This window comes from Lepisosteus oculatus, chromosome 4 (genome assembly GCF_040954835.1).
Source record: "Lepisosteus oculatus isolate fLepOcu1 chromosome 4, fLepOcu1.hap2, whole genome shotgun sequence".
Taxonomy (NCBI): domain Eukaryota; kingdom Metazoa; phylum Chordata; class Actinopteri; order Semionotiformes; family Lepisosteidae; genus Lepisosteus; species Lepisosteus oculatus.
The window spans coordinates 30,067,947-30,083,868 of record NC_090699.1 but is presented as its reverse complement, the minus strand read 5'-3'; the positions used below and the strand labels follow the sequence as shown (position 1 = coordinate 30,083,868).

General features: G+C 39.0%; 1 protein-coding gene across 5 annotated transcripts in view; it reads left to right on the top strand.

Moving 5' to 3' along the window:
* Positions 1–15,922, top strand: part of LOC102684322 (zinc finger matrin-type protein 4) — a 64,745-nt gene that overhangs the window by 8,186 nt on the left and 40,637 nt on the right. For 4 of the 5 annotated variants that reach the window (XR_001478365.2, XR_001478364.2, XM_015346518.2 and 1 more), the window contains exons 2-3: positions 8,355–8,459; positions 11,858–11,950. Coding sequence is in view for 3 of the 5 variants with exons in the window: in XM_015346518.2 (XP_015202004.1) it covers positions 8,355–8,459; positions 11,858–11,950 (198 nt within the window). In the remaining 2 variants the exon portion in view is untranslated. The remainder of the gene's footprint in view (positions 1–8,354; positions 8,460–11,857; positions 11,951–15,922) is intronic. The other variant, XM_015346516.2, reaches the window with a different exon arrangement.

The following is a 15,922-nucleotide window of genomic DNA, read 5'->3' as shown; positions in this document are numbered from 1 at the left end:
ACTCTCCACCTTTTTACCCCAAACCTTTGATTGTACTCTGATCTTCCTGGCATTTAATTTCTCCCAACAAGAAAACTACTGTAATTCCTCTGTAACATGTAGTCTGCTTGTCTCTGGAAGAGAGGTAGAGTGTCTCTCCCTGACTTAGAAGTGCAATCGTTGTCTTTCACTCTCTTATTATGTGGTGTACTCTGTTTACTCCTCACTAATAGGTACTGCCTCTTCAAGCAACTGTATGTGACTTGATGTATTATTAAGAAATGTACACTATACAGTAAGCTATGGGTATTAAAACTATAACTGAAGATTGGAACATTGATTTCAACTTGGAAATTCAAACACAATGGGGAAGAACAAAACCCACAATATACAGTCACCTTTTTAGAATCAACACCGTGTGGAATAGAGTCGGATTTAGCATCTTAAATGCATAAATTATTGAACTCTGGAGACACAGAGAGTTTAAACCTATTAATTTACATCAAAAGTGACCCAAGTATGGAAGCTGTGCTCCAGCATGCCAGATCCTTTTCATCTCATCAAATAGATACATTTTTAATGTGCTCTCAGAGATGGCAGTGACAGGTCTCTCATCAGCCTTCCAGTAGTCTTTCCTTTGAATTTGAATGGTGGGGATCTTCGCAAAGGTAGGGACTCAGTCAGAAGATCTTTGACTGTCAAGAGAGCTGATGTCTTCACCCTCAGTGAAGTCTCCTCATTGATTGACACTAGCAGCAGGCAATCAGTAGAAAAAACAATCTGTGTTGCACGTTACACACTTGTAAGCTTTTAAAAGAAGGTCTGTGCTACAAAAGCAAAATACTTTCTTAAAAAAAGATCTCAATGCTGGACACATTTTTGTGAACAGGTTTTTAGTTTTTTTTTTAATAGAACAGATAAGAAAAACATAATGTAACATTAGGTCTCTGCAGTCCACATCCCCTAAAGCATCATGAGTGCCACTGCCTCTTTGAACATCCTATCACAGGACACCTAAAATGAAATAGGGCAATTATAATAAAAGTAAAGCAGCCTGCATCTGACCCCTTTAAGAGCAGCACTTCAAAGCACCATTGTAACATCCCTAGCATCTTGGATCCCTGTGATGGAGAGTTCCATAGTAAATAAAGACAGAACAACAATCCCTAAGGAGGGAATTCAGAGGCTCCATGTCCAAAACTGTTTTACCCGCGTTCATATCGCCCAGCCAGATTTGTTTTTTGCTGCTGCTATAAGACAAAATAATGTTTCCATTTAATGACATCCCTAGGTAAGAGCACGGAACATCCTTGTTTTGAATAATAGACAAAACTAAACAACATCAGACCAATCCCGAACACGAGTGAAAAGGAGTGAAAGACTACACATACTGAATGGGGTAAGGTACAACAGAGTCTATGATGGGACAGGTACACACTGTAAAGAATGTCCTAGTGAATACGTTTTGGAAGTCAAGTGTCAAATGTTTCATATTTTGTCCTAGGAAATGCCTTCATCTGTAACATTCAAGTCTTGTTTTCAAATAATAACAGTTGCTAAGAGTTTGGATGAAGTCTCTATCAGAAAATCATAAACAGAGCAAACCATTCCCTTCATTTTGCCTCTGTCCAGCACAAGTTCATCAGATTGTACTTTGGGCTTATACTGTAGTTCCCTGGAGGGCAAAGTTGTCTATACTAGGGGTTCTTGGAAAACCACAGACCTCCTGGTTTTCATTACAGCTGAGCTTAATGACCTAACCAAAGCCTTAGATGAACTAACAAGTTGTTTGACAGGAATATCTGCAAGTTTTTTCAAAGGTTGGGGATTTTAATTTACTTATAAAAAAAACATAGTTAAAAGTTATGTTTTTAAAAGGTAGTTAAAAGGTTGACCTCCAACTTGCTTAAAAGCTGCAAGAATGACAGTTCAGATCCATCCTATGAAGAGTTCAATTGTGTTACAAAGAGCTTGATTGGAACAAAACACAGCAGGTGTGTGGGCCTTGAGGACCTGGATCAAGAGCCCCTGGTATAGACAACTTCATGTCCCATGGGACCCCATAGGCATATACTGCATTGAATGAAAAGGATTCTAGTAAAAATAAGAGGGGGCAGGTACAGTAGCTTGTAATGAAATTGAAAATCCTCGAGCATGTAAAGGGCGTCCTCATTAAAACTATCTGCTAGAAAATGAATTACTTTATGATTACTAAAATCATAGGAGATTGAGAATGTCATATTTTCTGGGACTTCATGAGTCTTTCCACCAAATGCCAAGTCAGAATTAATTATGTTATTATGGGTCAAACAACACAAGGCAAACACTGGTATAAATTATATCTTGAATCCTGTATTGAGAGACCAGACTCTTTAAATAAATGCCAACATACAGGAGTGTCAGGATTATACCAAACAATGACTGCAAAACAAAGAAGTGGAAAAACAATTTAAATTTTGGCAGAGCTAGACCCCTAAGTAATTCTCACTCTAGAGGATATAATACACATTTGTTTCCCATTCCATATTTAGAATTCCAGTGTGCAGTCCTTCCCAATACCCTAACAGGAATGAAAGAGGAATCAGAGAATTAAAAATATGCCAGCAAAGGACCATATTTTATAATAGATATGTGAAGTTGGAAAAAAGTGTCCACCCTGTTCAAATCAGTGTCAGCCTTCTTGAAAATGGTATTGGTGCTGTTCATATAACAAAGTGCACATAAGTGCACAGATTCAAATGCCTGTATTAATTCCAGAGAGTAAAAAATCTGTATCTGCATTTAGATTTCCATATTAACGCCAGAAACTGTGAGGTTAAGTTTTTACAAAGAATGCGTACATACACTGTCCTTAACTAGAACAGCTCTACCTCCATGAGTCTCTTTGATATTCTACTCACCCTGGCTGCTGTTTCTAGGGCACAATGACCCCTCAGCTGTAAGAGTTAGGTTATGCACTGGACTGGAAGATGTTTTTCTTCTTTCTGTTAGTCTCTAGAGCTTCCTGCCACACTAGATTAAGGGTTACTGTGCTCCAGTCTCTAATGTAGACTTGCTTTTTGAACATCCTTCTCTTATTAAGGGTAGCAACTTCAAAGCTTGGCAAAGAGAGTTGAAAGGTAATGCAAGCAAAGAATAAAACTCTTATAGCAATGTTATCCACTCACCAAAATGTCAAAAAGTTTTATTTAAAAGAATTTAGCACTGAGAAAGTACTAAGCAGAAATGCATATTGTATTGTGATACTTTTCATACTGTATAACGTTTCACTATATTTCCTCATTACATTTCCTAAACAGTTCAAGATCTAAACAATGACGGGACGCTTTCCTTGTGAACAGCGTTTTTCAGGGTCATAGCTCAAATTAAACAGGAAGATAATTTGTCAGAGAAGGGGGGAGAATTGTAGTTACAGAAATGTAGCAGATGTCTGCCAGGTTTAAAGTTCTGCCAGTGTGCAAAAAATAATTTCACTATGGTCAATACATAGTTTTGTAATACAGTCTATCAAAACCTACAGAAAATAAATCAACTTCTCAAATGGAAAGAAAGCTACTTTTATGAGTACTTTTATCAATGGAAAACCTTAAAAAACAGATTGTACACATTAAAAAAAACAATACCTTAAAATCAGTTAAAGAACTTGCACACAAAACATTTGTTATTCTGCAAAACGTAAAAAATGTTCAGGGCGGTGTCATGGGTTATAAATAACTCTCTCCTGGGGGTTCATTCCTCCAGGCTGATGAATGGCAGTTTGAAGTACTGCCGCACTTGTAAGACAACTTGCTCAATAAAATATGAAGATAGGGTAATGATCTATTCAGGGATAACAAGGCGTTATTTAGTGAGTGAGATGTCTGAGTGGGCTTAATAACCAAATGTCAAACCCTGAACACCACAAAGCCAGCAGGGGAGCCTGGTGATGTTTTTAACCCCTAGTTTGACTAGTGCAGTAGTACTGTATGTAATTTCTGTGGCTAGCCACCTACTGTTTCCTTCTCTTTACAATGTTGAACACATACATGTACTATAAGACAGAAGAACATGAAGCAATACAGTATGTAGGCCATTTTAAAAAAAAGGATTTTCTGTTTCTGTCAGGAGGGTTTTGTGGATACTTTCTTACACATATTTTAGGAATGTCCAGATGTGGTTAGGTTTGGAAAATGTGTTTTTTGGCCATTATTCTAAACAAGGATATTCGGTGCTCACATCTAGCAAGTTTGCTAAATAAAAGCTTGAACCTTGGTCTCTCACTGTGGCAGGAAGGATCTGTTTCTCCAGTTCCATGGTAGCTAGAAGGATGTACAGTAAGTGTTGTGTTGGGAGCATCTGTAGTCTCTCTCCTCATATGTGCAGATCATCTTTGGGTGCTATAATGTCCTGATATTGTTTACTGTACAGTATATGGAGCTGCTTAGTGCTTGGATCTATTGGGACTGGGAGTTGGGAGGGGTTGCTGGAGATCTCAAGGGCTGTTTCTAATGCAGACAAATCCTTAATACGCAGTGTTTCTATCATACCTGTAGCAATCTGATTCATGTTTATGAGTTCTTTGGTTGGCAAGTTGTGGGCTGTTGTAAAATACAGTTTTCTTCTCATTATTTTCAGTTTGTGAAAATTTAAAGCCAATAAAAACTAGTTCACAGTCCCTAAAAATCACTTTCTGAGCTCAAGTAATACAGTACTTTGAGACCCAGGCTTCTTTGTTGTAATGCTGAAGGTAGATATTTAATCCCTGATGGAATTAGTACAGTAGGCACATGAGCATACAGCAGCCACCTGGGAAGCACAGTGGTGAATCAGAATACATGTACCTTCATTTGCTGAAATAAACCTGACAGAGACTCCAGGAGCCTTTGAAAACTGACTTCTTGCTAAATATCTGGGGAGTGATTATGGAGAATGAAAGGGGGTCTCCAGGGAGAAAAGAAACACTTTTTATGACTAACTGGTCAGGCTGCTTCAAATATCAATCAAAAAAGCCCAGTGCATGAAATGCTTCTGCCTGTTCAAAATACAGTATCTAGTTGTTGCTCTTGGGAGTGATAAACAACAGTTAGAATTACTTGCATTTATATACTGCAGCACTTTTCGTCCTAAAGGATCCCAAAACGCTTCACTTTGGCACTGAAGTGCAGCACCCATCTAAAGGAGGAGTAGCAGTCATTATGAGCCAACAGCGCAGAAGATGAAATGGAGAAGTAGAAGTTATTTTGCAAATGGAATTAAGGGGGAAATTTGGAGAAGCCAGATTGTACCCAGAGCAGAATGTAGCCGGGCACTGGGTTTAACACCCATACACTTTTGAAAAGCATCATATCATTAATGACCAAGAAGTCAGAACTTCGGTCTAGCATCTCACCTGGAGTACAGCAGTGTTCCCTTTCTCTAGGCTTAAGAATAGGTTCCTCAATTCTAAACCAAAAGGAAGAGCGCTAAAGGTCCACTTACACCCCTTACAGTAGCAGCTTTCCTCAGAGGTCTCCCATCCCAGAACTGACCAAGCCCAGCTATAATAGGTTCTTAAAATCTGATGAAATACTGTAGGACTATATGGTGGTAAGTGTGCTGTAAAAATCTCTTGAGTTTTTAAAAATATCTTGCAACTAGGAACTTGCAACAAATCTCTTGTGAAAAATGATAAAAGGAATGAGAAAAGAAGGAGCTGGTGATGTATTCACTAACTCCTGTCAGATTCCTGAGGATTTACATAGAGGCAAAGGTTTGAAGAACTGCTTGCTTTTGTGCGGCTTGTTCATTCCATGGTCTCCTCAGCATGACGTGAGCATTATACTGAACCAAATACTTTGAAGTCTAGCTCTTTAGAACCAAACTTTAATGGGTGCACTAGGGGCCTAGTTAACAGGAAAGCTATCTGTGACGGGCTACTGTACTTCTTTGGAAAGTCAGTGCTCTGTCATTTGGATCTGCTTCTATTTTCTATTTAAAGCATATCTATTTGTATTTGTACCCTAGATACAAATCTCAACTGTGCATACAGTATATTACTATATTTTGTTTAACCCTACCTGAATTTCATTTTCTACATTTTAGAAATTTTGTTACTGTTTTTGATTTTTAGTAAATGTTGCACCATTTTCCTGGTAATTAATTTTCTGACTTTCTTTTGATTTCATATCTGTATTGTTGATGCCTTCTATTATCAGTTTGGTCTGAATAAAGGAAAATAAAAACAGCAAAAAGGGTGGATTGGAGGTGCTAGAAGAGATTGTGATTCACCTTGGCAGTCATGCTTGATTGTTCCCTCCTTCGCAGACAGACTGTGAAAAAGTTTGGGCAAACTGCTAATGCATATGTATTAATGGAAATATGGTTTCTGCCAAGGGAAATATCTAAACAAATGTGTGTTTACAGTAGTGAAAGTGCTGCCCAACAATTATCTGTATGGCACCAGCATTAGGCTGCTCTTGGAAACAAACATAGATTAATGTGCAGTTATTATGATGTAGAACTGTGACCATCACTGCAAGGCTGATGTTTAAAATTCCACACAGTTTATAAGTTGTAAAATGGGGATTAACTAGTTAGGTTATTTTTGATTAAGCCGATTAATTCAGATCTGAGGAAATAGAAAAATATCCAAAATGAGATGGACTAATCTTTTAACAGGCAATCCCCTCATTTACATAAATCACAAATGTTGAAAAGAATTTGATGTTTAGTCACCCAAGACAGTACGAACATACATAGATGTACTTTATGAATTCTCGTGGCTTCTCCTAATCTTTTTTTCCACATAGTATACATTTTGTGAAACTGTCAGCATTTTAAAATATGATGAGTACTTGCCCTAAAGTACACTTACAATCCAATTTTATTATCATGAAGTACTTATCTTGTAGGCAATGAGCATTTAGTTGCAGGTAACTCCATTCTTTGGGGAGCAGAGTGTGAGGTCCCCAGCCAAAAATGGGGCTCCTTTACAGTATAGCTATTACTTGTTTTGCACCCCTCCCTCTAACCCATCTTCACTCCACACTTCACACTTCAGCTCCTTGAATTATTCCTCACAGGCTGAGTGGGGTCCTGTCAGCCTCGTCCTTACAATCAGGTTGCCATTTCTTCAGCCAGGTGAGCTTAGCACCTTTGAAGGTGGCATTGCATTGTTTAGGATTTGACCAAAGTACTAAAGCAGAGTTGGTGTAGTTCCATGCATCAGTTCGATCAAATGGATGAATGTGGTCTTAAGAATGCCTTATTCAGACAAATTTTTGAATTCGGGTTACCACAAATTGTTGAACAAAACAAGATGCCAAACTTCACTTTCATTGACTACTAATGTTTAAAGTGTTGTCCAGTGCTACTGTATTTCCCAGTGCCATATGACTGTAACCTGTTGCTAATAGCACAGAAATAAAATAGTCCGTGTTTAAACTTAAATGACAATAATCAAATGAGATCTTTATTGTGATCATTAACATGAAATGTTTTCAGGAGTATTTATTTTCCTTGCAGTTTCTCCAAGTGAGCACAATGCGAGCTCTGCTTTCACCTTAAGCATGTCTTTTGTGGGGTGAACTACCTCATGCCATCTCTCTCTGGTGTGGAGCTTGACAGCTCTCCATCTCAAGTGCCTTTCTTACCACTGTCAGATGCATTTTTAATCTTCTACCTTGTTGTACTGTTAAAAAGCTGTAAGCAACATGCTATCGTGTTAAAATGCTCTTCAGCTCATTAATAAGCAGAGGAGTTTTCCAGATGAGTCAGGACAGAGTAGGGTTTCTCCTACACTCAGATGGAGCTAGTGTTTCAGTGATGCCATCTTGCCCTCACCATTTACCTTGACTCCCCCATCACTATCTAACTCAACAACCACAAAATCATAATATGCTATATCTGTGAATGAAAAGTTGCTCGCAGGCACAAATAGCCTTGAAACTGCTTCTTCCTCTTTGTGCTCATTGGACATACATTAAATGCCACACTTCCTGAAATATTATAATCGAAAAACTTGTAATTTTCTGTTGCTTTTTATTTTGTGAAGTGTGTCTTTACTGAAAAATCAAACAAAATTAGATTTACTGGATGGGTTGTAGAGCTTTCTTGTGGCTAAAAGTCAATTCCTGAACTAAAAGCAGTTAAGTTTAATTGAAAATCTTTACAGTTTCTTAATTCAAGAATGCAGGTCCTATGGACTCATTCTCTTAATTGTACTTTAGGTCTCCTAGAGAAAGGGCTGCATCCCAGGGTTAATTTCAGGAAGTGATGGAGGGTAATGAGATTTGTTGACAGTACTATATGTTCACATGACTGTCCTCAAGTTCTGGAAAGACAATTTAGTAACGTGAAGATCTCTTCTTGACCCAATCTGCTAATGCATTTATTTCTGTGGATGTTTCTGTGTGTAGATGAAGTCAGCAGGAGTTGGTGATGGTGGACTTTTCACACAGAGTTACTGCAACATCTGCAATGCCCAGCTCATCTCCGAGTCTCAGCGCGTCGCTCACTATGAGGTGAGACATCACATACAGTACACCTCACTTAAAATTAGTTTATTCAGGTTTTATCTAGTACTAAATGCTAAGGATATTCTAGACATTTCTGCTGAAGTGCAGCTCTTGTGTTGGTTTGTTTAAGAAAGACGAGCCTTACAGTAAGCATAACTGTAAGCATGAAAAAGTGTGGAAGCAGCCTACTGAGAATTATATCATTTTAAGAATTTGAAGCGGTAAACCTTTATCTTAAAATTCTCAGGGGTTAAAACCATACCTTTATTGTATCCTTGCATGAACCCTGAGTTAAGTTTGTTTCATGCTGCTTTTTGGAAGAACTCTACAAAGGCCTACGATGGCAGATTATGAAAGCAAAGGCCAGATGATTGGGCTGACTGGCAAAGCTATAATGGCACCTGAGCACCTAGCCCAGGGGTAAAACACTGTCAGACAATCTGTTGAGGGAGCCAGCTGGTCAAATTAAGGTCTGTATGTCCCTTCAGTATGACATGGAGGGATGCTTTTGGAAATAAAAGCAGAAATGGTGGATTGTACAAGACTCATCAGACCATTTATTCTCCCCTGAGTCTCCAAAGTAATAAACTTGCCCACTGGATTCTGAAGTTGTCAGAATAGTTTAATGTAGCTTTTTCTTTCTTCTTTGAACTGTAATTTGTCATGCTGCTCCAGCCTTCCCTGTTGATGGATAGCCCCCAGACACAGGATAAAAGCACGAGCAGGCTTCCCTTCATTACTGAGAGATGTTCCCGAGATCCCTAATGTAAAAGGGGTGCACCTGCTGTTCACCCTGGATTCGAAAAAGTCAGCTGCCATTTCAGTCCCACCTCCAGCAACCAGAGCACAGCTGCCACTTTTTCCAATTGGAACCTGTCTTCTGCGTTCCAGCAGCACTGACAGGTAGAAAAATAGCAGGCCTTGTGCTGTCATCTATCAAAGGACCACTCTGTCTTTCAGAGTTGTCCTTGAACTGGCCCTTGTTTCATGCACACTGCTCTTTATTCTCCTCTTTCGGCATGACTCCCCATCTGTTTCACAAGCCCCTCCTCCCTCACTCTTATGACTTAGGTTGAGTAGTGCCCCCCACGCTCTCACCTCCCTACGCTTGTAGATTGTGTGATTATTACATTATACAGCACGTTGGCACACGAATAATTCAGCCAGGCGTACAGATGTTTTGTGGTTTAAGTTAAACATTCTATGCTCCTGCATTCTCTTCTATGGCCTGTTACCAGCTCATCCCTCCTAGGACAATGTTTTCCAGGCTTTGAGGTCATCAGACACTGCCTGTTTCCCTGGCCCACAGGGCAGCTGACGACAGTATTGTGACTGGTGTAGATTTCAATTTCTGGAAAGTGAAGCACTTCGCAAAATATGTGCTGATGTAATCTCTTCAGTTTTGCGGGGTCATGCCACAAAGAGCAGTGTGTAGCGATGGCAAGCAGTTGCAGTTTCATGTTTCTGTTTCAGTAAGGCAGACTCATTTGCAGCAGAACATAGATTTTAGGTACTGTGGTCTTACCAGTGAATTGAAATTCCTTTACCATTAAAATAGGATAGTTTGAACTCATGCTCATGCTTCCTTATGGGTAGGAACTTGTGTGTGATCATGCTTGTCCCACTTTTGAGGTTGTAAACAGAAAGGTGGGCATATGGGTCTTTGTTAATAAAGAAGCATATATATATTATTCATTTTTAATTATTGTGCAGATTGGATACATTTTAGAAAAATAACCACATACACTGTTGTGCAAATGTCTTAGAGTTTGCATCATTTTCTACTAAAGTAAAGCTATTTTCTTGTGCAAAAAGTAGTATTTTAGATTCATGGATGTATAGAGGTAAAGGTATTATGGTAATGATGAAGATATATTTAGATTATAATTTAGATTTAATTATAATGGACTGGGCTCTACAATATTTCATATTGGTGTTCATTATTTTATATTGACTGCTCATGCCTAGTTTTACCGTGGGTTGCTGGGATCAAATTTTTGAATATTGTGAACAGTGTAAAGAACAATGACAGGCTTGGTTTCTTCTCACCTAAACTAAGTGGTATTCATAGAGTAGTTTTTACAGCTGTACTGTACATGGAGTTTAAAATAAAAGCTCAGTTGAGGGTTAAATCTATTTATAAATATTGTATTTACAGTATAGGTTACTTACTGTATATATTTTGTTTTCTCATCCCTCCCTTCTCCCCATATTCACACTTGCAGCAGCTCTCTGACTCATCTCTTTACAAGAAGGGGGGGGGGTGTTCTGACAGCCCCATCACTGTGGACAGGTTGTCGTTCTCCTCAGCCAGGAGAGTTGGCTGAGTTACACCAGTGACACGTACTAATTCAAATCAAGCTTTTCCCCCATCTTAGCTAGTTTGTCCAAACTACTGAATAGTCCAACAGTAGTAAACCTAGTGGAGGCCTTGGGTAGATTATGTTCATGCCATGCACCCACCATAACTCCTGATGCTGTTTCAGATGTGTAAGACCTTTGCACAACAGTGTATATCCGTTTTAGCCTCAGGAAACTTGAATTTTTTAGCAAGCTCAGCTGAGATATCAATGATTTGTTTTGTAATTCTTACATGAACATTTTTAAAATGAATAAAACATAGAGACTAAGTGAAATAAACATTTATATACTGAATTACTACTGTATGTGTACAATCCTATAGAATTAATCATTTCCTTGTATCCATTTTTAAAATAAGGTTCACAGTATTCCAGGACATGCCTGTATCCAGCAGAGGTGGAGACAATATAATTCAGTCTATTGTGGCACAGCTATCAAATAAATACCTCACACATGCTGTACATGACTAATTAGATGTATTTGCAAGCTAATAAAATAAGGATATTCCTTTACCTGCTTACAGGCTGCTCAGGTAGGCAAACCTCAGCTCTTTTCCTTGCTGGTAAAGAGTTGAGGGTTCCAACGTGTTAAAATAAAAATCAGATCAAGAAAATTCTTTACTTAGCCATTTACTGAAACATGCAATCTTAAAAAAGAATTTTTAAGAAAGCAGTAAAGCTGACCTTTGTGAAGCTTTTTCCTGTTATGTGACATGTTTTTAATAGCCTAGGTGGAGAGAATAGTAATTATAAATAATAATAATACTTTCTTCATTCCAAGGATTCCAATTAGCTTTAAACATAGAAGAAGGCACACATCATATAAAACTGAAGAGTTACACCCATCTGATGTACGGATGGCACCCATTGTGCGCCAGCAGCCCCACTGCCCAGCAAGCTAGAGCAATTGAAGTAAAGGGGAAAACGAGCCCAGAGTGGAATTTTATTGTGCAGGCACACAGTACAGAGGTGCAAGGGTTTATGTAGGGTTATATAGAGAAATTTGTGTACATTTAGAATTTTCCATTTTCTCTCCTGTCACAGAGCAAGAAACATGCCAACAAAGTACGTCTCTTCTACATGCTGCACCCAGAGGATGGAGGACCCCCCTCCAAAAGACTGAGGCCTGATAATCCAGTAAGTGCGCCAAACCTGCGTTGATCTAGAACAGAGGTGTTCAATCCTGCTGTGTCTGCAGGATTTCATTCCAGGTCAGCTTTTAACAAGCTAAACCAGCTGGTTTGCTGGCTCAATTGGACCAATTTAACAGCCTCTCCCAGCTGCTGCTTTATACTGTAGAACCCTTGAAAACCTGCAGAAGCAAAAGCCCCCCCAGGACCACAATTGAACACCCCTGATCAGTAATATTTCATTTTTACAGTATGAGGTGACACACAGTGTTTTGTTATATATTGGGTTACAACAGCTGTATTTTACAGTAGTGATACTTTTATGTTCCCTTGACAACGTGCATATAGGAATTAAATCAGGAAGCACCTCTTTACATAAATACTTGTAGGGTCTGTAGAACAAACCGCCCAGCCATGTTTTTGAGGCAGATTCCCTGGGATTTTTGAAAGTGTCCTTGGATCAAAAATATACTAGCAACCAAATCAGTGAGATGGGCTAGATGGTATCCTCTCATTTCTGAACTATTTTGTGTTCTCATGTACAAGCTGCCTCTGTCTTGCTCTCAATTTGACTGAGTAGTGGGAATGGTTTAGTTCCCACATTGCTGATAGAAAATCTTCTGTTTGTTTTGGTTAAGTCTGAATGTTCAGAATGTGAAGTTTGATTTGTGTGAAGGGTTGTTTTAGTCTTTCAATGTGGGCTAGGGTTTCTTGCAAAAATACTTTAGTCATATTTATTTACTAATTGCAGTAAATGTTTGCCAGCCTGCTATTGTGGATATACTTAAAGAACTAAGCATATTTTCCAAATTTTGACTTTTTCTGGTGGTGCAGAAAAAGCACTAAGCATATTTTCCAAATTTGGACTTCTTCTGGTGGTGCAGACACCCCAAAAATGGTTTAACATAAAAACTTTCTATGCCAAAAATGGGTCTTCATGGGTCTTCATTTTTTTTTTAAATGACAGCAGTAGTAAGGCAGTGGTGTATCCTGGTGTATAAGGTCTACACCAGTACAGAGGCGATCTGTACCAATACTGTACAAGAGCTGTACTGTATGTAGAATTTTGCTTTTTTGTTATTTCTACATTGCTCATTTTCTTCTCTAAACTGATGGTTCAATCATGCTCTCTCCTCCACCAGCACTGCAGCTGGCAGGCCAGCTAGACAGCTGCCACAGGGCTGTGACAGGCTCCTATGAGATGGCACTATCCCTTCACCCAGGGGACCTTTGCTATTCATTCTAGTGGTTTTGCCACTGGTTCTGCTTGGAGGTTCAAGATTAAAGATTTGGCAGCAGCTTTTGGTGGGCCTGACCGAGTGTCAGATCTTGCTCCCGCATGGAGAGGTCACAGAGCTCTCTGGCTTTGCCAGAACCCGATCCTCCTATTTGCCGTAGTATCATAATAGTGAGGTCACTTGAACATTAGAGAACTTTAGGGCTACGAATTCGTCATTCCACAGGTGCAGGTCTCTTCTGGTTTATGGTGCATAAACAATCTGGAAACTGCTATCATACATAATTGAAGGTGTCCTTATTAACTGCAGTAACAGATGATATCATCAAATTATTTTGCTGTTATAACAAAATCAAAACCTGTTTGAGCTACCCTGAGACCAGTGCTTGGTTTTCTACATACAGAGGAAATAGACACAGCACTTATTTCATTGTAAGATAATTGTAAAGAAGCATTTTGATTCAATAGTTTTTAGACAATAAATGAAAGACTAACTATAACAGTAACAATAGCACTGTCTTCTGAACCAATTATTCCATGCTTGGATTCTGAGTAATATTGTAGCACGCAATATAACAGGTTCATTTTGCCACAAAGCCTGGTGCTTCTGAAACACTACAACTCACATTCCATCATCCCCTTCCTGATGGTGCAGGTGTTATTTCCATCTTTCTCATTGCCTTCTAACTTTAAATGAATTCTCTGTAGTACAGTAGGTTACAGCTGTGGACACATCACAGTGATGTATGGAAATGATGATGTATGGAGCTAGTACAAGTTAGATGACACTTTTAAACTGAAAGTCTTGGAAACGAAAATAAGTAAAATCATTAGAAATGCACTAGGTAGAAGGGGGCATTGGAGCAATGACACAGGCTGGAGTCTATCATTTCACAAACCTGAAGTGAAAATTGGCTAAGATTTCTGCACAGCAGCCATCGCTGTTGTTCTGTTTGTACATACATGGAATTAAGAAGTGATTAATACCTGCTGTTTAGAGAACAAAGGAAAGGTTAGGATAAAAGCTTAGGCTTCGTGGTAAAAAGCAATCCTTCAGGGAGGTTTAACACAATTTTAGCAACATTTGTCTGTTCCTTTTGCAAATTCCCAATTTAAAATAAGACACTTTCTAAAATCTTCTTTTTTTGTTTGAAAAAAGGTGGAAATTATGCTGACATTTCCCACCATTGTGGCTGTGTGGGACCCGAGCCGTGTGCAGTCCCACCAACCTGTCTCCCTGCCTGCCTGGCTGTTGCTAAGTACGCAGGCTACTATAATTGCTGATGGAATCTCTGCAAAGGGAATTAATCGTCCTATGGAAAAAAAATCAGCTAGTGATAAGAAGGAGTTGTTGTGGCCCTGGTTGTCTGCTCATTAGGAGCTTGTTAATAAATGGATTTCTGAGGTTATAAATAATTCTGTCACGGACACACAGGAAAGCGCAGATAAGGCAGGCTGGCCTGTATCTGAGGAGGTCGGTCTCTTTGAGCACTGGAATCAAAGTGCTTTCTAATTGCAGTGACCCACATGGGACCTACCTTGTCTCCCAGGATCATGCTTCTCAGCCTTGGCATGTAGAACAGTCCTTAAGGTGGAACAGGGGGTGCAGTTCACCAGCTCTTCAAGCCTCTGGGCTGCTGAGACCTGGGTATGCCCAGGTTTCATTTAAACGGCTGTGATGTAGTGCAGCTAGCCTCACCAGACAAAGCTACAGTAGATGCCTGTGATGCAAGTTTAGAGAAGGCATGGAAAAGCCAAATGGGTCACAGATAGTGAATCACGTCATAAAGGAGATGTCAGTAAAATGATATGGCATCACATATTGAGTTTGTTGTGTTAGGAAAGCTAAACATTATAATAGACTTGATGTGTTTCATCTGCTTTTCAGAGAGGAGATGTATAGTACATTTCCAGAGCTCTTTCTTTCCTTCCCTTCACATTTTAAGTGCATTCAAAAATACTGAGGGAATCCTGATTTTCAATGAAGCCATAACTTCTATTTTGGATATTTTTAGATAAGTTGACTGTGGCAGTTCCTGGACTTATATAAGCAATGTAGCATGTGTTTGTCATTTCAACAGAGTGTGAAGGTGTTGTTGGATTTATCATCTGTCTTTGAAAGCTCTAGATCCAGCCCCCTGATCCTATGTGCTGAATGAAAACAGGCTCTTTAAGGCAGATAATCTGAACTTCTCTGTCTTTGTGCTTTCAATCATAAACAACCTGGTAAACTGACAAAAATCTTGTTACAAACCTGGTGAAATGTGAAAGAAAATAATAAACATGCTACAGTATGTAATAATCAGTTTTTAATATTTGATCGTGTTAATGTTCAGAAAACGTCTTCACTTTGCTGATTCACACTTTTCCTAGAGGTTGTGTTGCTTGTTCCAGAAGCCAGTGAAGCTAGTGTAGAGAATAGGATGTTTAAACTTATATTACACACAATGGTACATGATTTGTCAAAGATAGAGAATTAACACGAAGGAGGCCATTAAAGGTATTAATTTGAGTCTTGGGAAAGCTGAAATGTTCATTGATCTAAATTTTGTGTTCCTCTCAAGTGGCATGACTTTGTGTCTAAAACAGTAAATGATTCAGACACTCCAGGGTTTTGGCGCTGGAGTCTGCAGCATACTGACTGAAGATGAGTCGAGGTTTTCCTTTACATAACCCAGTGGATCTCTGAATAAAGAGAAGCCAAGGATCTTGGTGTATTCCCCATAGCCCATAGGTTTATTT